Here is a 26,635-nt window from a genome sequence, read left to right as displayed (position 1 = left end):
AAACGAAAAGGCATGTTTGATACCCTGTCTCTCCCTTATTTAATTTCCCATTTGTGGTTATGGTCAAAACCTGATCAGTCTCTGACTGACCATGCTTTCAACCTTAATTGTAATTGCCCTTTTTATGACTTACTGTAGTTTCACAAGTGTGTTTCATATTTCTGTAGTGTAATGGGGCAGAGTGTCTTTAATCTGTGCTCTATTAAGTTGGAAGTTATCAGGTTATCATTTCCTCATTTTTGTAATAAAGCCTCTTAAAGGAAAATAATAAAAGCAAAATAATAAAGATTTGGTCTTTATATTATTAGAAAATAAACTTCTACCAAAAGAGTGATATTTTGCATCTTTTATATATAAAAGGCCAAAGCCTATATCTTTGGCTGTAATGTAATGATTTTCAAAATGTCCTACATTAGTTTCCTTAATACTAGGACTGTAAAACTTCCGAAGTGATAATAAGGAAGGTTATTGGTTTCTTAATTTGCTTAAATACTGATTCCTGGTAAGGATAATAAAATTACTAAATAGCAATAATCTTTCAGTGGAGAGAGATAATATTGCAAACTTTCTTAGAGCAGAAGATGAAGAGCTTTTTATGGTATAGGAATTAAGGCGAAAGAGACGGGTCATATGGTGCTGTCTGTGGCTTAAAAATTACACACCTGTAGCTGGGAAACACTGCTAATTCTGATGCAAGTGTAGACCTTGCTTTCTTTCTTCTGCCCTGGTGCTAATCTCTGAGTTTTTGTCATCTTGATAGATATAGTTGTGCAGCTTGTATGCATATGTGTTAAACATTAAAGAGGAGATTAATTTGATGGTTATAGATTATAGGATGAATTAAAAGCTTTAAATTATTTACTTAAATAGTATTTATGTACATATTTTTACACTTAAATATCTGGTGCCAAGAATAGTGGGTCGAAATAAACTTTTTCATGCTGGTCTACAGCCTTGTTTCATTCTTCCTGGGCCTTACCTACAGCAGCGAACATTAGCACCTTCAAGTATAAGTTATCAGAAGCCCCAGTCAGCTGGTGTTTGGACTGTAACTCTGTGGTGGGTTGATCTTGGCTGGCTGCCAGATACCCATCCAGTTGCTCTCTCGTTCCCCTTTCTTAACATGATGGGGACAAAATAACACAGAAAAGCTTGTGGGCCGAGGTAAGGACAGGAAGTTTGCTTACCAGTTACTGTCATGGGCAAACCAGACTCAACTTGGGGGAAATTAATTTACTGTCGATTAAAAGAGAATGGGATTGTGAAAAACAAAGACAAAAACTAAAACTCCTTTCCCCCGCCCCCTTTCCCCAGGTTCAACTTCAGTCCTTCATTCCTGACTCTTCTACCTCCTCTCCCTACCCTTTCATTCTGAGTGGTGCATGGGGGGTGAAGGGTTGTGGTGAGTCCATACCAGTTCCTCTCTGCTGCTCCTTACTCCTCACACTTCTCCTCTACTCCAGCGTGGGGTCCCTCCCATGGGCTGCAGTTCCTTCAGGGAATACCAACCTGGTCCACTCCATGGAGCCTCCTCTCAGCAGGCTGCAGTGTGGACATCTGCTCCACTGTGGTCCTCTCCACAGGCCACAGGAAAATATGTGCTCCGCTATGGTCTCTCCCACGGAAACATCTGCTTCAGGCCTGGAGAGGCAGTAGAGGTTATTGAGCACAAAATATCTGAAAATATGCCTGGATGTGCTCCAGTCTCAGGAGCAACAGTTGGTGGTGTTAATAATTCAGACTTAGTGGATTTAACTGATGAAATTGAAAAATTGTTTGCTATTGCCATTTTTTTTTTCATGTTTAGAGAATTCAGTTGAGTACTTGTACCTTTCAAACAGCAGTATGCCAAATTTTTTGGATGTTTTAAAATAACAGAAAATATATTCTACATGACTAGTCTTCATTAGAAATAATCCAAGCGTTTTTGAAGAGTTTGTATTTGGCATTTGTAAGGAAAATATTTTATCTTTCACTTTTACAGACGATAGCAAGACAACTGGCTGAAATCTTGTTACGAGGCATGTGTGAACAGAGTTATTGGAATCCACTGGAAGATCCTCCTCACCAATCCCCTCTAGATGATCCACTTCGAAAAGGTTCAAATACTAAGAATTATGCGCTCAGTAGAAGACCGCGGGTATACACTGGAGAAAAGTATGGCTGAGTTTATACCTCTCTTGTTTCTATAACTGCAATTGTTACCCAGTGCACTGGGTTCTTTAGTTTGTATTTTTGAAAACAGAAGGAATCGGGCAATGTGAATGGGAGTGTTTCCCATGCTGTATGTGTACACATATTCCCTGAAGAGAACTAGGGAAGAAACATCCTTCTCCAAGTAGAACTTTGCTCTGTATGGACAATACCTTTTTTTCTCAATTATATATAAAAAAAAAATTGTTCTATACTGTGTTATATGGTAGAGTAAATCTCTCTTATTATGCCTGGGATACAAAAGAAAACATGAACTGGGTGGCAAACCTGATATTGCACTTTTTAAAAGTTATGTGCTGTTTCTAGACCTCTATTCTGCTTTATGATAGAAAGGAAAGAGCAATATGGAGATTCAAGTTAATCCCTGAAACACTGTGAAAAAAACAAAACATATCTAGCAATTTATCTGGCAGTTTCAAAGGTGGTTTATTTCCCAAGGCAGCTACCGTTTAGTCTTCTTAAGTTAGTGTTGGCATTTCTCTGTGATGCTGCCTTTTTGTCGAGTGTCACTCTTTCACTGATTCAGCTAAGTGGTGTGCTATGGATCATTTTTGTGTAGTGAACCCCAGGGTTAAATCTAGAGTAGCTTTGGTGTGTATCTCTTGTTTCCTGAAAATGTGTGGGTTTTTTTCAAAATGAATCACCATCAGTGTAGTGTTAAATGTAGATAGCCATTTCCTTGAATTTGAACTTTTCCTTGAAAGTTAATAGCTTGTTGTTTCTTTGTATCTGATCAAATGAAAAATGGTTACTAAAGTAAAGTTATTTTCCTTGGACACACTCTGACAAAATGTTGCACTTTATTACAATCCTTGGGTGTAGCTTACTGCCTGAAAGTCACGTGCTTGTGTCAAAGCATACTGGTGAAATCTTAATTGATTGGCACTATCTTTTTTAATTTGTTTTTTATGGCATTAATACCAAGTTGATCTGACAAAACTTTGTGGCATGCTTGTTTCTCATAAGCTGCAACCTTTGCACTGCTCTACTTGTATTCTACACACAAGTCTTTGTCGGATCTTGTATTTTTATATATATATATATATTTAATACAGTCAACAGCTATTCGTTGCTTGTTTGGATCCATGCTGGAAAGCACTGGGAGCCAGAGAACTGAGAAATAGATTTAGCAGTGGAGTTAATGATCTAGCTGAGATTGCAATTTGCCGTAGCAGAACAGTGCTAAGTAATATAGATGGAGAAGATTGACATTCTATTTGAGTTTAAGAAGAATATTTTACGTAAGAGTTTGTGGAGTCTGAAGAGTATCACTGGAGATATTAAAAATCCAACTGGACATGATCCTGGGTAACCTGTCAGTTGATCCTGCATTGATGATTCCCAGACACCTCCTCCAGCCTCAACTATTCTGTGATTCTGTGAAATTGGTGTGATCTGGGAATCTCTTTTGAGGAGATTGTCGTCTGTTCCATATGAAATTTTTGACTCTTTTTTCCAACAATTTTTTTATATATATATTGTGGTCTAGCTGGATTAAAACCCAGGCATTGTGAGTTTTTTAGTTTCAGTCTTGTCTGACTCTGTCTAGGATGTGAAGTGATTAAGAAGCAGTCTTCTGAGCTTTAGGGAAAGGTCAGATATAGATTTGAACATTCAGTTTGCCAGAACAACTACCGTGTTTCTCTGCAGGTACGTGGTTAACAAACTGTACATGCAGGCAATCTTTTTGGTCAAAAGGAAATACCTGATTTGTGGATACACCTTGATCACTACACTTAAAATTATGCATTTATTGCCTAAATGTGAGGAAATCTGTTTATGCAGTCACACATTTTCTCATTCAAACTACTTGGTTTCACACAGCAAATCCTAAAGAACAGTCTGTTCCTCTCTTACAGTGTATATGCCATATTAGTTACTTATGAAAGATTTTTTTCCATAACGTTACTTTGTTGTTATGTGCAAGACAGTCTGTTTCTATGGTAGATTGCTTACAGAAGTAGCCCTACTAAATTCTGAAGAGAAGTTTTGTTGTAGTGTTCATAGTATCTTTACATTGTAACATAAAATACTCTTATACTGCAGGCATTTGACTTACTTAGCTGCATTTTTTGCAGGTTTCTATTAATGTATACTCTATACAGCAGCAAGTTAACGTAATTTTGGGGTCATTATTACTAGCAAGTACAATGGCCTTTATCTTCAAAGATTTCTAGCAATTCTCCTTCTTTGGTCCAGAATACTTATAGCAGGTTTCTCAGGCTCAGTCTTTCAAACTTCGGTTCTTCGTTCTCAACTCATCCTTCTGTAGAAACATGCCTCCTCCAAAACTGGGGCCTTGTTCAGTGTAATTTTCTTGTTCTGGAGCATGCAAGTGAGGAGTTCCACAATTTCAACGGAGCATGTAATTAAGTCCTTTTCATTCATCACATCAGAGTGATTAATACCAGATCAGATAAATGTCATGTAATGATGAGATAAATAGATCATATCTAGCCAAGTATCTCATCTCTAGCAGTGATTGAAAGTAAGTACCTAAGACAATGAATAGCAAGACAGATATGTAGGAAACTTCTTCCTAGGTATTCATGGTTTTGTTCTGTTACTGTGTTTGGCTAGCTTTTCTGAAATGCAAATTTAGAGCATTGCAAAGAAATGCATTTTAACCAATCACTTTATCTATGCAATTTACTCTCTGTTCTCTTCTCTGGAAATTTTCCACTTTTACAGTACTCTTGCTATTTTTGTAAGCTACTCCTAAAAGTAATGTGTTCCGCTTAAATAATTAAATTCTCATTTTGAACAGCATCTTTTGTCCTCAAGAAAATACAGAAGAAGCCTTATTGTTGCTGCTTATTAGTGAATCTATGGTAGGTAAAATAGAACAAATGTGCATGTGCTGTATGGGTGTGTGTTTTTCTTGTCTTTTAAAAATTTAAATAGAACTTTTTTTTGTCATGCCTTACTTTATGACTTGAGTTTTATTTTTTGTTAGGAAGGCAGTAACTTCTGAGACTCAACGTTCTGTTCCTCTGAGACAACAAGATGAGGTCTGCAAGTGTTATGAATAGGAGTTTTACTCCGTTAGAGCAGCTGAGCCTAGCCTCCTCCTAATCATAGGCAAGAGAACACAAAACCAGTCTTTCACTTGGCATCACTTACCAGTATGAACCACTGTTAGACCAGCTGGTTGCCATTCAGACAGATTCAAAAATTAAATTTTTTTTGTGGTAAAAAACAAATCAAAGACTACTAGATGAGCATAAGAAACATAGCCAAAAGTATTTTCCATTGTGCATTAAACCTCAGATATCACTCAAATTCCTAAATGATTTTCGATGATGCTGGCATTCAGCCTTTGCTGAATCACCTTAGCAGGCAATCCACAACTTCTCTGGGCAACCTGTTCCAGTGTCTCACCACCCTCACAAGAAAGAATTTCTTCCTAAAATCTAATCTAAACCTACCCTCTTTCAGTTTGAAACCATTGCTCCTCCTGTTACTACACTCCCTGATGAAGAGTGCCCCCCCATCTTTCTTCCAGACCTCTTTGAAGTATTGGAAGGTCGCTATAAGGTCTCCCTGGAGCCTTCTCTTCTCCAGGCTGTAAACCCCCAACTCTCTCAACCTTTCCTCATAGGAGAGGTGCTCCAGGCCTCTGATCATCTTTGTGGCCCTCCTCTGGACCTGCTTCAGCAGGTCCATGTCTGTCTTACTCTGTCTTTTGATGCAGCCCAGGAGGCAACTGGCTTTCTGGGCTGTGAGTGCACGTTGCTGGCTCATATTTAGTCTTTCATCCACTGATACCCTCAAGTCCTTCTCCACAGGTCTGCTCTCAATCCACTCGTTGCCCAGCCTGTATTTGTGTTTAGGATTGCCCCTAGGTACAGGGCCCTATACTTGGCCTTGTTGAACTTCATGAGGTTCACACAGGCCCACCTCTCAAGCCTGTCAAAGTCCCTTTGAGTGGCATCCCTTCCCTCCAGTGTGTTGAGCACACCACACAGCATGATGTCATCTGCAGGCTTTCTGAGGGTGCACTTAATCCCACTCTCTGTGTTGCCGACAAATACATTAAACAGTGCTGGTCTCTATACCAGCTTCAAAGGAACACCATTCATCAGTGATCTCCACTTGGATGTGGAGCTGTTGACTGCAAGTCTTCGAGTGTGACCATCCAGCCAATTCCTTATGCACTGAGTGGTCCATCTGTCAAATCCATGTCTCTTCAGTTTAGAGACAAGGATGTCATGTGGGACAGTGTCAAATGCTTTGCACAAGCCCAGGCAGGTGATGTCAGTTGCTCTTCCTCTATCCACCAATGCTGTAACCCCGTTGTAGAAAGCCACCAAATTTGTTAGGCCCAATTTGCCTTATTGAAGCCATCTTGGCTGTCACCAATCACCTCCTTATTCTCCACGTGCCTTAACGAGGCTCTAGGAGTATCTGCTCTGTGATCTTGCGGGCACAGAGGTGAGACTGACGGGCCTGTTGTTCTCCAGGTCTTCCTTTTTTGCCTTTTTAAAAATGGGGTTATGTTTCCCCTTTTCCAGTCTGTGGGAACTCAACTAGATGGGTAGTGGCTTAGCAACTTCATCTGCCGGTTCTCTCAGGAGGCACAGATAGCGCTCATCAGGTCCCATGAACTTGTGCACCTTCATGTTCCTTAGGTGGTCTCAAACTTGATCTTCTCCTACAGTGGGTGGTTCTTCATCTCCCAATCCCTGTGTTTGCCTTCTGCGACTTGGGTGGTGTGGCTGGAGCATTTGTTGGTGAAGACCAAGGCAAAAAAGTCATTGAGTACCTCAGCCTTCCCTATGCCCTGGCTAACCATGTCTCCTCTTTCATTCCTGAGAGGCCCACATTTTCCCTAGTCTTCCTTTTACCTCAGATGTACATAGGTAGAACCTTTTCTTGTTGCCGTGATGTCCCTGACCAGATTTAATTTTATCAGGGCTTTAGCTTTCCTAACCTGATCTCTGGCTGCTTGGGCAATTTCTCTGTATTCCTCCCAGACTAACTGTCCTTGCTTCCACCCTCTGTAGGCTTCCTTTTTGTTTTTGAATTGGTCCATGAGCTCTTTGTTCATCCGTGCAGGCCTCCTGGAGTTTCTGCCTGACTTCGTCTTTGTTGGGATGCATTGCTCCTGAGCTCGGAGGAGGTGATGCTTCAATATTAAGCAGCTTTCTTAGGCCTCTCTTCCTTCCAGGGCTTTATCCCATGGTACTGTACCAAGCAGATCCCTGGAGAGGATGAAGTCTGATCTCCTGAAGTTCAGGGTAGTGAGCTTGCTGTGCACCCTCCTTGCTGCCCCAAGGATCTTGAACTCTTTTGACATTTCATGGTCACTGCAGCCAAGGCTACTCTTGAGCTTCGCATTCTCCACCAGCCCCTCTTTGTTGGTGAGAACAAGGTCCAGCATAGCACTTCTCCTCATTGGCGCCTTTGTCACTTGGAGAAGGAAGTTACCATCAACACATTCCAGGAACCTTGTGGGACAATACAGCAGGTGTTGTCCCTCCAACAGATATTGGGGTGGTTGAAATCCCCAATGAGGACCAAGGCTTGTGAACACAAGGCTGCTCCTATTTGTCTGTAGAGGGCCTCATCTGCTTGGTCTTCCTGGTCAGATGGCCTGTAGCAGACCCGCTATAATGTCATCTGTCCCTGCCCTCCCCTTAATCCTGACCCATAAGCTCTCGGTTGGCTTCTCATGCATCCCCAATTGGAGCTCCATGCACTCCAGCTGGACGTGGATGTAGAGGGCAACACGCCCTCCTTGTCTCCTCTGCTTGTCCTCACGTAGCAAGCCATTCCACCAAGTCTCGGTGATGCCAATCAGATCATAACCCTTCAGGCCTGCACACGTCTCTAACTTCTTTTTCTATTCCCCATGCGTTGTGCATTTGCGCAGAGGCATTTAAATTGGATGAAGCTGATGTATTGGCTGGAGTGGCTGAAATACCTTTGTGCTGTTCTTCAGCTGTGCTTCTGATGACCTGTGAGCTCTCTCCAGGCTCTGGGCATCTGTTGCTGGCCCTGGCATCACACTGGTAGGAGTGGGATGCATTGAGGTTCCCCTCACTGAGGATTAGATCTAGTGCAGCATATATCCAGAAAAATGGATCTTGCTAGTGGACTGCAAATGCTACTTCGGTGTCACCTTGAGTTCCCTTAATTTTTGAATTCAGAAAGGATGCTTTGAGTAAGATTTAAATTGTAATATTTATGAAAGAAATTATCTGGGAAAGATAGTTCTGTGCTTTTCAAGTGTTCTAATTCTCTTACAGGTACCTTTCAGTATACAATACGTTTCTTTTAGCAACATGACTGTTGCTACAGTGTGTTGTCATGCCTAATGAAAGTCAGCTGCAACTCTGCAATCATTCTTACTGTAAAACATCCTTGTATTCAAGTTGTTACACTTGTGAAGTATAGATCAGCTTTTCCTTATATAGGAGAAATGAGGTGGAAAGGTGGGATCTGAAGGACTGACATTGTCATGTTACATGTACGTGTTGCTGCATGTCAGCTGAGCTGTAGTAACAGAACCATGGAATGACTGAGGTTGAAAGGGACTTCTGGAGGTCATTTTGTCCAACCCTCCTGCTTAAGCAGGGCTCCTCGGAGCAGGCTGTGTCTGTGTCCAGGCAACTTTTGACTACCTCCAAGGACGGAGACTCCATAATCTCTGGGCAACCCATGCCAGTGCTCGGCCACCCTCATGGTAAAAAAAAAAGTGCTTCCTGATGTTCAGAGGGAACCTCCTGTGTTTCAGTTGGTGCCCCTTGCCACTGGGCACCACTGAAAAGAGCCTGGCTCCATCTTCTTTGTCCTCAGTGATAAGGTTCCCCCCGTAAGCATTCACTTCTCCAGGCTGAAGAGTGCCAGCTCTCTCAGCCTTTCCTCTTAAAAGAGACACTCCAGTCTCTTATTCATCCTGGTGGTCATTTTGTTGGACCATCTCCAGTACCTCCGTATCTCTCTTGTACTGGGGAGTCCAGAATTGACCCAGTACTGCAGGTGTGACCTCACCAGCGCTGTTTAGCGGGGAAGGATTGCCTCCCTTCACCTGCTAGCAAACCTCCTTGCTCATGCAGCCTGAAAGCACTGGACTTCTGTCCAGCAAGGGCACATTCCTGCGTCCTGTTCAACTTGGTGTCTGTCAAGCTGCTTTCCAGCAGGATGACTCCTAGCATGTACTGGTGCCTGGGTTTGTTCCTCCCCTGGTGCAGGATTTGCACTTCCAAGTCTTCACTGAAGGCTTTGATGAGGTTCCTGTCAGCTCATTCCTCCAGCCTGTTGAGGTCCCTTTGCATGGCAGCACAGCCCTTTGGGACTTCAGTTCCTCCTCCCAGTTCTGTATCATGAGCAAGCTTGCTGAGGGTACACTCTGCCCCATCATCCAGATCATTAATAAAGATGTTGAACAGGCTCAGGCCTAGTTAGCAGTCTCTAACTTACACCACCTTCAACTAGACTTCATGGAATCATAGAATAGTTTGGGTTGGAAAGAACCACTGATGATCATTTAGTTCAGCTCCCCTGCAGCGAGCAGGGACATCTTCAACTAGATCAGAGTCCTGTCCAACCTGACCGTGACTGTTTCCAGGGATGGGGACTACTTCATTTCACTGATCACCACCTCTTGGGCTCAGTCTTATGTGTTATTCTTAGCTGACGGTAAAATGGCTGAGTCTATCCTTTCTTCCACCATGGGAGAACTAAGTTGTACTGCTTGCATTTGCCTAAGGCTTAAAGTGTGTTTAGGGTAAGTGTGGCCAGCTGACACACTGCAGCTTGACTGTCACTTTATTTTGTCTGAGACCATGGTAGTTCTGAAACACTGAGCACTTGAGTTTGTATGTACATTCTGTTTTATAATTATGCAGAAAATGATTGTTCTAATATAGAAGACACCCTCAATACTTAAAAGGCATTCTCTCTTATAATACCGCTTTGGCATAGTCAGCCCGTTTTTCACAAGAAGTGCTAGTTCATAACTTGTTCTATATTTTCAAGGAATTGAGTCAAATAATGATTAAATATGGAGGCAAAATGAAGAAGTTCTTGGTGCTGACTAGATATTTATGCATTGTAGAAAGGAAAAACCAAAGACTTCTTGATTGAAAGAAAGCAAGATGGCTGTTTTGGGGGGTATGTGTGAGGGTGTGTGTTTTCAAACCAAGCTGCAGATTATTCAGTTGGCAATTCTTGAAATGTCTGTGCGTTTTACTCTCCGTGTACATCTCCATATCTCTTTTAGTATTTAATTATTCTGATTTTAAACATGTATCTTCTGTGTTCAGAGCTTAAATGTTATCCTGTTAAAGCAGAGAAACAGTTTATTATCCCTCACCCCTGAAAAGCAGAGAAATAGGCTGCCCATTAAAATTTAGTGTATTAAAGTAAATGTATTAAAGGGGCCCTGTCTAAGTAAAAAAAAAAGAGGGGGGGGGAGGGAGAGGAGAAAGAGCGATCTTTAATTTCTGATTTCAAACTACCAGGTAGAGAATTCGTACCAATGGGAATATTAAAAATCAAGAAATCTAAAAATAGATAAGGTATTTTCAGAGGCTTGACGGGGATGGGAGAATGGGAGAACTCCTGGGCAGTTCAATATAGGTAGTCTCAGCTACTGAGAGACCTGAATTTTATCCTTTGCTCTTTAACAAGATTTCTCAGTGAACATCGTCAAGTAATTTAATCCAGTTCAAGCTTAGCTTTCTGCCTTCTCAAAAGGAAAAATTAAGGAATTAGGCTTGCAACATGCCTTTCACAAAACTGGATTGAAAGTACAAAGCCTGACTGCAGATATGGCCCGATTCCAAACCTGTGCTCAGAATCAGGGGCGGTTTTCACTTTTCACTAGTAACTCCTGAAGGTGATTGTGTGATTATCCTGGGCAGGTTGCCAGTTACAAGTGAGAGGATAGTGTCATAACGTTGTGAAGAGAAAAGGAATTGATTGCCTTAATTTACAAAAGTTGGAATAGAGGATTTGAAGATCCTTCTGGTATGTTTTACTAGCATACAGAAAATAAAATTAAATTTTAAAAGATGATTATACGTTATATTAAAAAACCTTAGTTGGTTTCTGAGAACTCTGCAGTAATGTTAAACATATTACCTAGTTTATGTAATTAGAATCAAGTAATTAAAAATAGATCCATATAGAAACATAAAGCTTGCCGCTAATATATAAAATTGGTGATTCTTACTATTTATAAATTAGTAGCAGATGCTATCTCTCTGTATCGCCAGTATCAACTGCTAACTGTCAGTCTGAACAGAATGGTAGTTATGTGAGCAAAAATACAGGTGGGGTTACAATGGCTGATTTTGTTTCCTTTTTCACGGTCCGTTTCAGGCTAACCGTGATGCTGTACTGAGCAGAATACCAGAACACAAGAATGATCGTATCATCAGTTTGCAAAGTGCATCTGTAGTCTACGATTTACTTACTATAGCCTTGGGCAGAAGAGGCCAATATGAAATGCTCTCAGAGGTTTGTTAATAACTGTGAATGTTCAACTGTGTCTTCGTTGCTTGTTTCTCTTAATCATGGTAATTGTGGTAGTTCCTAAGGACTAAACAGATATAGAACGCTGTCATTCTGACTACTCTATAAATACAGTAGGTAGTTTCCGCCTCAAAAATTTTACTGTCTAAATGTATACAGGGAACTTGAGGTGATCAAGCGTGGAGATTGTGTGAAACGTGCAGTAAATGTTTAATGACACACAATTTCACATGGTTTTTAGGTGGGGAGGCATGGATCTGCTGAAAGGTTATACATTAAATGGAGACAGCAGGAAGGAGCGGCAGAAGATAAAAGCTATTGTAGATATAAATGATAGATATAAATGCCTAGAAAAAAGATTTGTGATTTTTTATTTCAAAGAAAACTTTCTTTTACACCTCATAATATTTGGAGTGCTCCAGAGTTCTTGTAGTTTGTAAAATGGCTTTGAATTTAATAAAACAGAAATGTATTACTTTTCCAGGTCTGTAGGAAAGTGCATTCTCTATCTCAAATGTCTTGTGTTTGTTATGCAGTTTGCATGTGTTTTGTTAGATTGTGGTGACTTACTTCTTCAGGAAATTTTCAAATACTGTTAACAGTTTTATACCTGAGAAACAGCTACAGCTCTTCAAGCAGAACACATCTTTTTGCTGCTCCAAACAGTGCTCACCCAGCAGCAGGATATTGTTGCTGACCATGATTAATTATTGGTATCCAGAAGGAATACTTTGGCATTTGTCCAGGGATTGATTTGCTGAGAAATGTTTTCTCTCTACCGTGGCAGAGAATTTATATTAAGATAAAAATGGAAAAAAACTCCCAATCCAAACAAACCAGTTGTCCTCTGGTATATGTTGATAGGCACCCTTTAATCTGTATCTCCTGTGATGATAAGCTCTGAATTTGGGTATTCTTCTTTGTGAAAATACTTCATTGCTGCAAGTTTTGCATGCAAGTCAGTTTTAATTCATACAATAGAAAGCCTTTCACAAAGCTTGGGAGTATGAAAGCTCATACAGGACTGTCATCCTACAACATAGTCTAATCAGGAATATTTCAATTTACTTGCCACTACAGACACTATCACCTTCATGGAGTTTTAGGTGGTTGCACCAAAGCTGCAACAGAGAACTCTTCATATATTTCAGTCTAGAACTTTTTAAAGGATAGTCGTCAACATGTATGTTGCTTCATGTAATTGCACTCTGCAGACTAGAAAGTTGATTGCTAAATCAGTTTAATCCAGAAAAGTATTGCACCTTTCCACTCTCTGGAGCTGGCCTGATGGGTAAAAGTGAGCATAGCAAAATGAAATAATTCTTAAGGACAACAGCAGATATGAAATATGTTTATTTAATATATTTAATCTCAGTATAGTAATAATGAATTTCTTTTTGTCATTTAGTTGTTAAGTGGTAAATCTCAGCAGAATATTGACTGTGGAGTTAAAAATCTTAAAAATACATAGGCTGCTCCAAAAGTGATGCCTCTTATTTATTTCCGTGGAAATTACAACAGGTACAAAGAGCACAATAACACTATTTGATGGAGCAAATTCTCAGCTACAAAACACTGTTTTTCAACACAGTCCTCCCCACTGGCTGTACGTTTTCATCAGTGATGAACAAGAGCTTGTGCGCCGCTCCCATAAAAATCTGTCCCGGTGGAGGTGACCCACCGCCACTGTTTCAACTACTGAAATGCACCACTCACTGCCCCACTGTGCTGACACCCACTGCTTGGTCTCAGTAACTGTTCAGCAGTGTCGATGACTGTCAGTGGGTGCAATGTTTTCCACATGGAGGAATTCAGTTACACTCCTTTGCTTCATCCACACTCTCATGTCAGACCCCATGTTGTCAGACTGCCCCTCTGCTGCCGTCTGTCACACAGCAACAAAACTGAATGGAGTACTGGTTGGAAGGGTCAACCTCTACTGCCAGACCACCAACATCGGCCTCTGACGTTGTGGCCCAACCTCACGGAACGGGAGGCATTACTTTCAGAGTGACCCTTTTAGAAATAGTACTGTCAGGTGAACCTTGAAACGCACCCCTGCTCCCATCCCTTTTAAGTGGTGCTGACAAGTACTTGTGGAGCCATTGCTTGTTAAGTATTCACAATTTAGGAAGAGTGTGTGTACAAATTTCCTTTTCACTGAAGACTTATCTCTTGCCTTTCACAGCTGATACCTTAAGTAAGCTAGTATTTATCATTACTTCTTTCAGACTAAATAGGACAGTACCAGCAGGAGTATTTAAACAAACATGATAAATGGGAAATCATATAGAATCTGGCAGCTGTTTTCACTTAACTGATTTGAATGATTTTAATTTTTAATTGCATGTATTTTAGCTATGAGTTGATAAGAAAGTTTTTATACTACTATAGCTTCTTAATAATTGAAGAATATTATTAAATAACAATTTTCCCCCTAAAATTAGTGTTTAGAAAGAGCCATGAAGTTTGCATTTGAAGAGTTCCATCTCTGGTATCAGTTTGCATTGTCCTTGATGGCAGCAGGAAAAGTAAGTCTTTTTTTTTTTTTTTTTGCTATAATTCTTCTGTTGATGACTTTGATAAAAATATTTGGCACTTCCCTAATTTTTGTCTGTAGTGTTTTTGATAATAATTCTAATCCTTAATTCAGCTAAGTGCACTGTAAGTACTGCTAAGTACACTTCTGAATTTATGCCTAGTGCTGTACAAAGAATGTTATTATTTCAGTGGTTTCAAAATTAGGAAGACTGGAAGGTGATAATAAGAACTATATTGCCAACAAGCTCAAGTTACGTTAATTGAATGTGAGTAGTGAATTATACCAGATCATATTATCCAGTAACAACTTGTTTAAGTGTTGTTTTGATGAACGTATTTTACCCTTTTTTTCTTTGTTTAATACTACTGTCTTTGAGATTGCATATTTTGTGCAATTAAAGTGAGATGGATTTATTTAAAAAAATTATATAATCTAGAAAATTATCCAATGCAATCTTCTGTTTTCAGTTCCTTTTGCTTTCCCCTGGCATGTTTCGGAAAGTAAATCACATTCATTATTTAATATACATAATACTGATTTTCTAAAAGATCATTCTCACTGGGGGTAATTTGCCTATCCTCAGTATGGGAAATAGGAATGATTTGTATTTTCTTTAGAAAATATTTTTAGAAGCACGTTGTTTCTGAAGAGGCTTGATTCTTCTTTCCATTCTCTATTTACTTTGAGTTATCTTCTAAACTGTGGTTGGATGGGGGCAAATGAATTAGAATAAGAGGAGCAGTGCCAGTCTGTTATACAGTGGTGTATCAGAGCTATCCCTAAGTGGTGGTGTAACTCCCACAGAATGCTAAAATACTGATTGTTCTGAAAGGTCTGTCCTGTTCCTGCTCTTTCATTTGCCTGGCTCAAATGTTGTGACCTTACAGGCCTAGCAAAGTTTTAAATGCATCTCAAAACTGTTTTCTGAATCATCTACCACTGGAATTACATCTGGGCAAATGTTTCACTGGGAACACTTAATGATAGTTTGTAGGGATTAAATAACAACAGCAATGCCTGAGGTCCTGTGTTTCAGTTGCATGAGGAGTTGTGACAAATTGTAAAACAAAATACTTAGTGATGTTTCCTTCACATGGGAAAAATAAATGATGGAAATAGTAATCTTCTATCTGTGAAACTTACTTATGCTTTTAGTAAATTCAATGGAAAATGTTTTTAACAGTCTGCTCGAGCTGTTAAAGTTTTGAAGGAATGTATACGTTTGAAACCAGATGATGCAACTATTCCACTCCTTGCTGCAAAGCTCTGTATGGGATCTCTCCACTGGGTAAGCTTTGCTACTGTTTGTCTTTTCAGCAAGAGCTGTGCTAAAGTGCACAGGGATGTAGGAAATATTTTGCTCTTCTGATAATCTCTAAAAACAAAGCACAGATATATATGCACATGTACATCTCTGCATGGCTGTTTAAAAATATTTGACAGCAATGGTTACATTTATCAAGGTAGCATACCTTGATACTGGTCTAAGATGTAGCTAGGAATGTATTAGAAATTGAAACGTTGGCATATGGAGATTAAAAATGCAACTTAGACTTCTGTTTCCTCTGTGCAAGAGGAAAACAACTTTTTTTTGGAAGATAATGAGTCAAGTCTCTTATATTCAAGACACTCTTCTGGTATAATACCATGTTTGCAGGCAGACGGGGTTTATGAATTTCTAGTAGGGGCAGTGTCTTTTTAAAAAGTGTTACTTGAATTGTATATTAGATAACCTTGAAATTGGTGTATCTGTACAAAAAACATTAAGGTGATCGAAGATAATTGTGTGCCTTTCAAGATATACACGTAATTTTTAGAAGAATGAGTATATATAAAATGTTGGAAAAGAGGATGGAAAGGTCACAATCAGAAATTGAGAAAATAGTGCAGTAGCAGAAACATGACTTGTTGAGGCTGACAAAAATACAGTCTTAGTAATTAATGTAGATTCTAGTTCTGTGAGTTGTTCCCTGTGGCTTGACTCCATATGGAGTAGCTTACTGTACTTAGCAGTTACATTTACCAGAATGGATTCAAATGTGGTTTTTTTCCCCCTAGATTGTTAAATAGCGTGCTAGCATGGGTGTGCAGTTAAACCTTGATCTTTTACATGTTTCTCTATTTGTGAATTGGCATACATTCAGCAATGCTGTATGTGATGCAGAGTTCTGCATGGCTATATTTTTTTCACAGGGTTGGGGCCATAGTTCTTGTAATTGATTTTCCTAAGGAAGAGGTACATGTGGCAAGAATACTATTTATGAAATGCAAAAGATGGCATATGTGGACCAGAAATGCCTTTTTTATTTAAAAAAATTAAAAAAGAGAAAAGGGAAAACTGTAGTAAATTTAGAATCATCTGTGTGTTATGTGCCAGAGTTTCTCTTAACCATAGGAATGGGTGCTTCAGCTTAAAATCTGTGTTCTTTACTCAGTATTTAGCAGGAAAACTAAGTCTAATGAAAAACAAAATACTTCTTAAAAGCAATCCTGTCTGAGATTTCAACAGACTCGGTATGCATAATACACATGCTGTGCATTCTCCTCATTATAATGTAAGATTAGATAGCTTGAGACTTACATAGATTGCTAACATGGTTTTGTAATATTTTCAGTTGGAAGAAGCTGAAAGATTTGCCAAAACAGTTGTTGATCTGGGGGACAAAACATCAGAGTTCAAAGCAAAAGGCTATTTAGCACTGGGATTGACTTACAGTCTGCAGGCTACTGATGGTAAGACAAGAAGAAACATTCCCATTTGGAAATTGCCTGAAAAAGGATACCTAGCAGAATGCTAGGCTTAAAATTAAAGCTTCTGTGTGCAACCGTTTTTGAAGTCAATGTATTAAAACTTCTTCAATGAACATGTGGAATGAAATCTCTTGATCTTGCTGATCTGATTAAATACATCCTTTTCAGCATCTTTGCGAGGGATGCAGGAGGTCTTGCAGAGAAAGGCTCTTCTTGCATTTCAGAGGTGAGTGGGTGTTAATCTTTTCATTTCATTCTGCTATAAGTAGTGAAAAGCTTTTATTATGTGTTAAAAAGAGGGACTTGTAAAAGATTGTGTAATGAGGATTTCACCTTTGGGAGTCTCCCTTCATGAGCAGAGAAAGTATTTCTTTAGCATTCATCATTTTCTGTTAGAAATACCTAAACTGATTTCTAAGGATTTCCTTTTATTTAATTTTAAAGACATTTCTGTTGCTCTCTGGTATAAAATATTTGCTCAAAGGAGTATTCTATTCTGATCTAGAAGGAAAAATTGTATGATGCAAGGTTTCAAGTCATGGTTCAGTGTGATAGTATTTCTAGAAGAGCTGGTAGCTAATCAGATTGTACATGAGACTTTTGCAATTATCTCTCTCTGTAGAGATAGAGCAATAATTGAGGCCCTGCTGCTGTGGATGAGGGGCAAAATCCAGGTAAGCTAGGGTGAAAGAAAAAATTCTATCTGGAGATTTAACAGCAGAGGCCATGACAATGCAAGTGTTCTGTCTTCCAAGTGCCTTACACAGAAGTAGCACTGTTGGAGATGATGGTAGTTCATTCTCAAGGGTTTGACTATGCAAATGAAATTCCAATAAACGGCTGAATGAGGACATCTTTACCTTAAATATAGAAGAAACAAATCTTAATGACAAAGCTGGCAGAAATGTTTCAGCATCTAAATATGTCTCTTTTTATGTTTATATACCCTTGAAAACTCTAATTCAGTGAGAAAGGCCTAAATGTGTCAGGGAAACTGATATGTGCCTTACTGTGAATACAAAGACTTGGGTTTTTGTTGGTAGTTTTCTATCTGAGGGGATAGGCTTGAAAAAGTGTTTTTCAAAGTGAGGCTGCTATGTACTGGTCCTTCCTTTTTCTGTCTTCTCTTAACTTTTCCTCTTTATGTAAGTATGTTTTAACATATATTTGCTCTTCCTATTTCTTAATAGTTTAAATAGTTTTTTATCACTTCAGCATTCTTTTTCTATGTTGAAACTGAATTTTCTACCTCCTGGTTTATACCTCAGTTCCTCACTTATCCCTCATAGAACTGCCTTAATCATCACTAGTTCAAAAATACTGTGCTAATAATTTCTCACAATTTCTACTCATTCAGTACCTTTCAGGTTCTAATAGTAAATTGCTTTCTTTTGCTGATTCTTTGAAACAACAGAGGATGAAACGAACCGTAGCTTGAAGCTAATCCATCCCAGTTCAGTGCCTGATGACTCTACCCTTCAGTTTAGTATAGCAATTCCCAAAATTCTGAGACTCATTCCCTGCTATCGATCTGGCTGGAAAATTTCCATTTTCTGAGTCTTTTTGAAGAATTCCTAGCAGGGAATAGTGTCAGCTGAAATGTGAAAACACATCTAGCACCTCTTCACTGAACCATTACAGGCATCCTTTAGCTATATAGGTTGAGTGCAACTTAAGTTTTTTAGTGATATGGAGCTTTGAAATACTTGTGCTAAATAGCAGAATATAATTTTATACACAGAAAGCCTTAGGAACAAGAGCATTAACTGTATCTGCTTTCTATGCATCTTTCTGATGCTTTGGGGTTTTCTTTGTTCTTTGGGTTTTTTTCCAGTTGATACAACTTCCTAGAAACACTGTTTGTATTTTTAAGTACCTGTTCCAGGGTTATTGATGTTAAGTTATATACTCATCCTTTCTGCTGGCCTTTCTCAGAAAGAACTTGTATGTAGGCTTTTAGTTAAAGTATCAGTCAGAGGTTTTAGTAGTGAGCAGGGTGTATGTTTTGAAAACTAGTGAATTGCCAATATTGCTGTTAGTGGTACTGCTGATATGAGTAGCTAGGACTCCACGCAGACTGTTGAATAGGATGATTTAGCTCGTGAAAATAACAGAGTTTCTGCATCTCAACAATCCCATAGTTACCCTCTAAGAGCAGGGAAAAAGTTATGTTCTGAAAGGTGATTGTTCTGCATATTAACCTGTTTCTCCACTTGTGTTCATAGAGAGAGACTCACACCTGATAGAACAGCTGTACTGGAAATGCACTTCATGTGGTTGATGATGTTTCTGGTTCCTTGTTTTGATAACATAGGTGTAGGATGTTACCAAAAATTTGTTACCGCAGAGTATGTTATGCTCAGTGTACCAGAGTCAGACCCACTTTCTCATCTTAAAAATAAATGTTTACCAGAAGGTGGAAGTTGAAATTCTCTATCTCTTACACAATTTATAAAGTGAGCAGCTGTACTGGAGTTAGTATTATGATGTGCCAAGTTTTTTTAGTTTGGGGGTTTTTTGTGCATTTTTTAATCACCTACCTAAAAGACCAATTCCTGAAGAAACAGAAGTCCAGAAGAAATAGTTATGTTTTGGACCCTTGTCTATGCCAGATTCCAAGACTATCAGTTTGTGCTAGTGCTGAGGGAGTGTTTGTTTGTTTCACCCTGTTTGTTTCAAACTGGTTTTTTGGGTTTTTTTTTCGGAAGACTTTCAGTGCCTTTACTGTGATTGCTGTGAATTGAAATTTCACATAATTCACCAAATGGTTGATTGATAGTAACGGTTTTATTCTGTCACTAGCTGAATCTTGGGTGACTGAAGTACTCTGTAAGTGAAACTCTCTTGTTCTCACTTAGTCTTGCTTAATTTGGGAACTTAAATTTGAAAAATGGCTGGTTCTGGCCCCTGTTAGGCTTTATGTTTGACTCTAATCTCCGGTTTAGAGGTAGAGTTAACAAAATATGAAACTGTTCCCCAATAACTTAGCCTATTTTGATGCACGTTGGGTGCATTTGCTAAACTAATGGTGCTGTCTCTTTGAGAAGACAAAAATGCACAAGGTGGAAACAAAGTTCCCTTTGCGGTGGTAATGGCTTAAAGGCCAATTTTTTTTCCTCCCACCCTTGAATATGACTCATTAGATATTCCAAAGCTGATGATTACATATCCTATTTCGAACTGAGCCTCCATTAAAAAAATGCAACAAATATAAATGAAAAAAGTGAGTTACAAGCTTGCTGCCCAGTATTTACTACATTCATTTTGGAGTGCACCCATAAATTTTTTTTTGTGTTTGTGCTCAAGTATGTCCCCCCCCCCAAATTATCTTGCAGCAGCATGATTGTATTATAGAGGAAAATAGTTAAGTGTATTACAAGAACATCATTTGTGGGATAGGTGTCAATAAGGTGCATATAGGTGTTAAAATGGTATCAATAGGTGTGAATAAGACAGTGTATGCATTTCACCAAGGCATTAAAAACAAACAAAAAAATGTAAACAAAAGGTGCAAAAAAGTTATTTCTTTCTTTTAGTAATTGAGGTTACTTGGAGCAGCAGTAGTTACAAGTATTTTGACAGTGAATAATCACAAAACGCTCCTGCTATTGGGCAGATCAACATTTTTGTGGACAAAAATTTTTCTCGTAAAAAAGTTCATCAGCATAAACTTCTTCATCTGAATTTCAAGCATAGATTCATAATGAGTCAGAGCTTATGCTGCCTTTTACTATAATGCTATGATAAAGAAGGTCTCTAGCCTAGATTTTTTTTACATTGCTACATAGCAAGGTGCTCTGCTAACTTAAACTCAAAGCAACTCAAAGCCGAGAAGTAACTGGCTTCCTAGGAGACTTAGTATGTGCTTAAACATTGGGAGTATGAAGAATGAAAAACACTCACATCTACTTTGCTGCTACTCTTCATCTTTAAGTTTTGTGCTTCAGAACCATCCTGGTCAGGGGCAGTGCAACTGCTTAGGTACTTCCCATGCAAGTGACATAATTCTTCTCTTTGAAGGCATGTTGTTTTAGGGGATTTTTATTACAACTGTTCTTAGGTAATTACCTCTAGTGTTTGTTTATGAGTATATTTTAATTGAAGAATCATTTTGTATTGCTAAGACAATTTTTAAGACTTATACTGAAATTACATAATTAATTTTTATTAAAAATGACTCTTTAGTGGCCCAAAGTGCTTGACTGACAAGTACGAGAAAAGTGACTGGAATGGACGCCACTTACATCAAGATATACGCGTTCATGTAATGAAGAGATCTGAATATGGGTACATTAATATCTGTGTTTGTGTGTATGTTTAACCTCTGTTAACAGGGGTTTTCTTTGTTTTTAAGGGCTCACAGTTTGTCTCCAACGGATCACCTGGCAGCATTTTACTTGGCACTGCAGCTTGCCATATCCAGACAGGTTAGTTGTGTTTTAAATGTGCAGCCTACACTGTCATATGAAGATTAGAATTTGTATCTGTTGATGGATACAGATGAAGATTTCTTCGATGAAAACCTGTTTTTTCTTGTGCATATATGCATATATAAGGAAAAAAAACACTGAAATATTCTCTCTGAATACCTTCAGTCTTATACACTTCTCCAGAGTTCTGCCACAATGTTTCCATTTCTAGTATCAAAAATAAGTCATCGAATGTATTTGTTTCAGCATTTATGTTGCTGGATGGAGAGGAAGAATAAAGCAAATCTTTACTAAAGTAAAGTAAATCTGCTTAGACTGCTTATCTGGAGAGTGCGACTCTTGAATGTAGTCTTTAATGACCTTGACAGTGCATAAATCATGAGTATCTGCTAAGATCCATGCCTTTTCTGAATACTTGTTGTAGGAGGTTTGGTTATTGTGAACAAAATTGCAAAAATGTGTTTAAAAAAAATGGAATATATTCTAAAGCTATAAAAGAGAACATAGTGCAGTCCAACTTGCACAGCTGTTACGTTTAAGGGCTTTAGGATTCTACCGTACATCACATGAATTTGGATAATGTGGAGCTGCTTTGTATATGTCATGGTAAGCCTTTTTCCTTTGTCATGTTTATTTTATAGGAAGTAGTTTTGAACACAGTAGTTTACGTATTTTAGGTGATTACTTTTCATTGCTAATGAGTAGCAGAGACATTGGACTATGTCACATTAGACTGGAATGGATTGTCAGTTTAATAGCAGAATACATTTTTCACTATTACGCTATGACTCTGTGCTTCTGAATTCCAAACTTACCATGTTGCTTAATTAAATTTCCTGGTTTTAACACTTCGCGTACTTATTTTTGAGTAAAAGCATATGCAGCTGAGAGATGATGAAATTCCATCTGAAAAGGTTACATTGCAGTCTAGCTGTACATTTTAGTTAATGCATTACAACTAAATTATTTTTAAAATCATACAGAAATGCAATGCATACCTGTAAAAGAATAGTAAGTTAATATTTTGAAGTGTTGGAGGGAACTGGTTTATTAAACACATATCTTATTTCCCATGATGAATATATTACTTAACTGTTCACTGTGGAGCATCAGTCCACTTAAAACTTCAGAGTAGTGTCTTACAAGAGGCTGTAGAATTCTACATGGTATCCAGGTGAATATTTTGAAAATTTTATGGACGTGCAATCAAGTAATAGGCAATACTTCTAATAGTGGTGCTTTCTTTTTCTGCCTTGTTTTTTTTTAAATCAGATACCAGAAGCTTTGAGTTATGTCCGTCAGGCTCTGCAACTACAAGGAGATGATGCGAACTCTCTTCATCTCCTTGCACTCTTGCTATCAGCCCAGAAACACTATCATGATGCTTTGAATATCATTGATATGGCCTTGAGTGAATATCCAGAAAATTTTATGTGAGTGAATGTCATGTTCTTTCTATGCTTTCTCTCATATTTATTTTTTTTAGATTCTCATCTCATTCATTCCAAGAGGGGTTGGACTTGAAGATGGGTCTGTTTGTTTTTTTTTTTTTCCAACAGTCCCTGGCCATGTAATGCAAGTCTGTTTTTTATTAAAGGCTTGTTGAATAGTGATTAAGGATTTGGTTTTGGAAGGGAAACTAGAGCTGGATAGTTGATCTTGCTTTGTTTTTTGTTTGTTTTTTTTTTTCTACAGACTCTTCTTTTAGATAATTTCTCCCCTGTTGCATGCTTTAGAGTGTTTTTCTGTCTTCTGTTTTTGTGCAGTGTTCTAAGAGGGATAAACAAGACTTTGCTATTAGCTAGGACAAATTTATCCCGTTCTACAGATAACTCTACGCATATTGTATGAAATCTGTTCTGTAAAATACATCATAACAGAGAATCTCCTCTTTTGCCTGTATAATAACCAGTCATCTGAGGTTGGCTGATGGATAACTAAACAGGTGAACAGGGAAGAAGCGTGTTCAGTTGATGTTCTCTTGTTGTTTAAGAAAGAAATAAGTCTTTGTGTTTATTCTTCCTGTGAAGTTTATAAAAAATTACATTTGTACTTTGTACTTTTGTAAGGTTTTTTTTTTTAACATTGATTTTCTTATGAAAATCTAATGAAACACTTTACAGGGCAGTATCTCAGGGACAGCTTCCATTAACTCCATTCTCATGCTTTACCAACAGTCACTAAGGTTGTAATTCATGGTATTACAAATATCCTAAATGCTTACTTAGACAATTTTTTGGGAGTATCTCAATCTTAACTTTTAAATGACTAATCTTAACTTTTAAATGACTAAATTGTCACTATATGAACATACTAGTAATAATTCTTAAAGAAATAATATTTTTTCTTTGAAAATAGAGATCGTAGTATTTTTCCTTCCTGTTCCTTGACATTTCATGCCTCCTTTTGGCTGTCTATATAAAGTACTTTCGCCTTTTTCCTTATAAATCTGACCAGGACCTCTGTTGATATCAAGTCTCCTCAGAACTTCTGTGGCTCGCAGCCAGTCGTGTGCCACTGCTTTTGTGGCCTTTTGCTGTTTCTCACTTCCTAGTTTATCCACACACATACAACTTGTCTCTGTTTTTGTTAGCGACTTTTACTCATGCTCATGATTTCAGAGGTATCTAGCAGTTCATCTCCCAAATGTGTCTGTGCTTTCCTCAGGTCTGAAGAACCTGTCAGCAAGTCATGGTTTGAGAGGCAATCGAAGTGTCAACTACCTGATTTTATACCCTATTATCGTTAAAAACAAATATGTTCAAAGCACCATGATCTGTCATCTTCTGTCTGTTCTCATTTCATCTTCTGCCACTTAGTGGCAAAGTAAATGATGAAGTAGAAGCTGCTATGTCTCAGAATAATGATAGTCTAGAAGAAGTATTCTTGAAACTGCAGTTCTCCCTATTGTAATAAGATCATTCAGTGAAATGTTTAAAATTACTCTTGTGAGCATTCAAAAATTATTTATGGATTTTTCAAGAAGGGTTCGTAGCCTTTCCATACTTGTCCATAACTGCATCTTGTGGCTGATGATGTTGCCTGAGTTGTTTTATGACCTTTCTATTAATGTATGTATGTATATTAATCATATGGGTCGTAACAGTGGTTCTAGGTAGTTAGTCCTGCTGTATAATACAAACACTGTCATGATACCGTGTACTATGCTACAACCTACTGGTACAGATCAGGGAATTTGAGAGGAATATCTTGGCAGTAGGAATTGCCATCACATGTGGCAACAATTGCTGAAGAATCCAAGGTGAAATACAGCTATGTATATATCTCTAGACAGTCTTCCAGAATCTTGTTTTTAGTGTTGTCAAGTTACTTCTGGTTCCCAGAAAAGTCAAGGATATGATTGAGATTCATTGTGTGCTTGCTGAGATTGATACTGACAGCCAGCCAGACACATCTGGTCAATAATACAAAATTGGATTGATTCCTTCATGTTACTGGGTTGGTTTTGGAAGGATTTATTGGCAAAGCTTCAAGTTTACAGTCTGTTCTTGTGCTCTATATCTGGAGCTCTGGAAATGGTTGACAATGTGTATATGTAGAACATAAACCACAAGTGCATCACTGATTCCAGTTTCTTACCTGGAACTTCAGGAAACAATACAGTCTCATGGTATTTCCAACAGACTGGAAAGGAACTTCTTGTGTTCCTCTAAGGCTTCCTAATTTTTAGATATACTGAAACATTTGGTTATTCACTCAACGGTACTTCACTGGCTTTTGTAAGCACTTGAAATATCATAATTTCTCCTAATTTTCTTTCAGTTATATCTACAATCCAAATAAATAGTACAAGACTTTTCTTGGAATTGTCTGTATATCTGTTAGAATCCATTACCTCAGCCTTATGCAAAATGATACTTCGGTGGCTTTTGCAGCATAATAAATCTCTTGGGAAATATTAAAGTTAAGCATAGGGCATGTGATTTATGTTATTTCTTATTGCTTTTATTGTTATTCTTATCCATATACCTCTGTATGCTGTAATGGCTGTCCTGCCCTTTTCACAGCTGTATGTTCTCTTTGGTTGGCTTTTCTCTGAGAAGAATCTAACTTTTCAAAGTTCGTAATACTACAATTCAGAAGTTTATAATACTACTATAATCTTTGTAAAATGCCAGAGGTTACAAGGAACTCATAGAATACACTGTGAATCACGGTGAGAAGTGGATGCTTTCCAGTGCTCTTCTGTTGTAATCAATTAGTAAATATGTTATCTGTCAGTTTTTAACATTTGAAAATCTGATGCATTGCTAGAATTCATGTTCAATACTTGAGGCATACAGCAAGCATACCTTCTATCTTAAATTAGTGTTAACCTTCCTGCACTGTAAAGCTAGAAAGTTGCTAAACAAACATGGCCAATCAGGTAATAATTTTGCCCTATGCACCGCTAGGTCAGTAGGTACAAAGAAATTCCTCAGAGCCGAAGAGTTATGTCCCATCATTATCTAAAGAAGTGGAAGGAATGAGTAAATACCACATCATGCAGTTAGCAGTGAGATATAGCGCTTTTTTTTTTTAATAGGGAGTTGATTGTTCTTCCTTTGTTTTTGATATTGGCAGCATAAATACGCAGTCTGCTCTGAGTCCTTAAGGGGTATTAGAAAAATTATTGGTGAAAATCTTAAGAAACCTCTTAAAATGAAATAGGTATGTGGTAATATTTTCCAGAAATAATAAAAATGAAAAATACTTGCTGAGTGTCTATAGCGCTATCAGTTCAAACTTCTTGCAAGCTTAAAATTCTAGGTTGTAACCATGCTACTTATAAACAAGTTAGCTGTGTTTTTCAGAGCAGTACAATCAAACTACTTTTAAATGCTAGCTTATCTCTAAAGCCTCCTGAAATCTGAAAGTACATTGATCCAGGCACAAAAAGATCTCTAGACTAAATATTACTGAATAGATTACTGAAAAGATTATCAATAGCCTGCTTTGATGGGATTGGTGGGACTAAGGTGCCAACACCAAAAAATCTGAAGTTAATCTCAGTCAGGTCCTACTACTGCATTTGAATTTATCTAAAGTTGCCCTGATTTTTTTTCTACCTTTCGTTAGACAACTTGTCCTGTAGTAGAAGTGTGAAGTTGAGTTCTTCTCCAGCTTGACAGGATTTGAACCCACAGATAATGCAGCTTATTAAACTATGTGGGAGACTGAGTGAGATGATCCATTTCTCTGCTTGAAACAGAAG

The 26,635-nt window shown here is 38.2% G+C and overlaps 1 protein-coding gene across 1 annotated transcript in view; it reads left to right on the top strand.

The window, feature by feature from the left end:
• TTC7B (tetratricopeptide repeat domain 7B) overlaps positions 1-22,853 on the top strand; it is a gene marked incomplete at its 3' end in the record, with an annotated part of 52,582 nt that extends 29,729 nt beyond the window's left edge. The window contains exons 6-14 of the mRNA XM_010135833.1: positions 1,985-2,157; positions 4,982-5,045; positions 11,545-11,682; positions 14,145-14,228; positions 15,423-15,527; positions 16,855-16,972; positions 17,159-17,216; positions 21,345-21,417; positions 22,693-22,853. Coding sequence (XP_010134135.1) covers positions 1,985-2,157; positions 4,982-5,045; positions 11,545-11,682; positions 14,145-14,228; positions 15,423-15,527; positions 16,855-16,972; positions 17,159-17,216; positions 21,345-21,417; positions 22,693-22,853 — 974 coding nt within the window. The remainder of the gene's footprint in view (positions 1-1,984; positions 2,158-4,981; positions 5,046-11,544; positions 11,683-14,144; positions 14,229-15,422; positions 15,528-16,854; positions 16,973-17,158; positions 17,217-21,344; positions 21,418-22,692) is intronic.
• Between the last annotated feature and the right edge of the window lie 3,782 nt (positions 22,854-26,635).

The sequence above is a fragment of the Buceros rhinoceros genome, unplaced genomic scaffold (assembly GCF_000710305.1).
Source record: "Buceros rhinoceros silvestris isolate BGI_N320 unplaced genomic scaffold, ASM71030v1 scaffold4145, whole genome shotgun sequence".
Classification (NCBI taxonomy): Eukaryota; Metazoa; Chordata; class Aves; order Bucerotiformes; family Bucerotidae; genus Buceros; species Buceros rhinoceros.
Note: the sequence above shows the minus strand (reverse complement) of the source record. Positions and strands in the feature narration are given on the sequence as shown.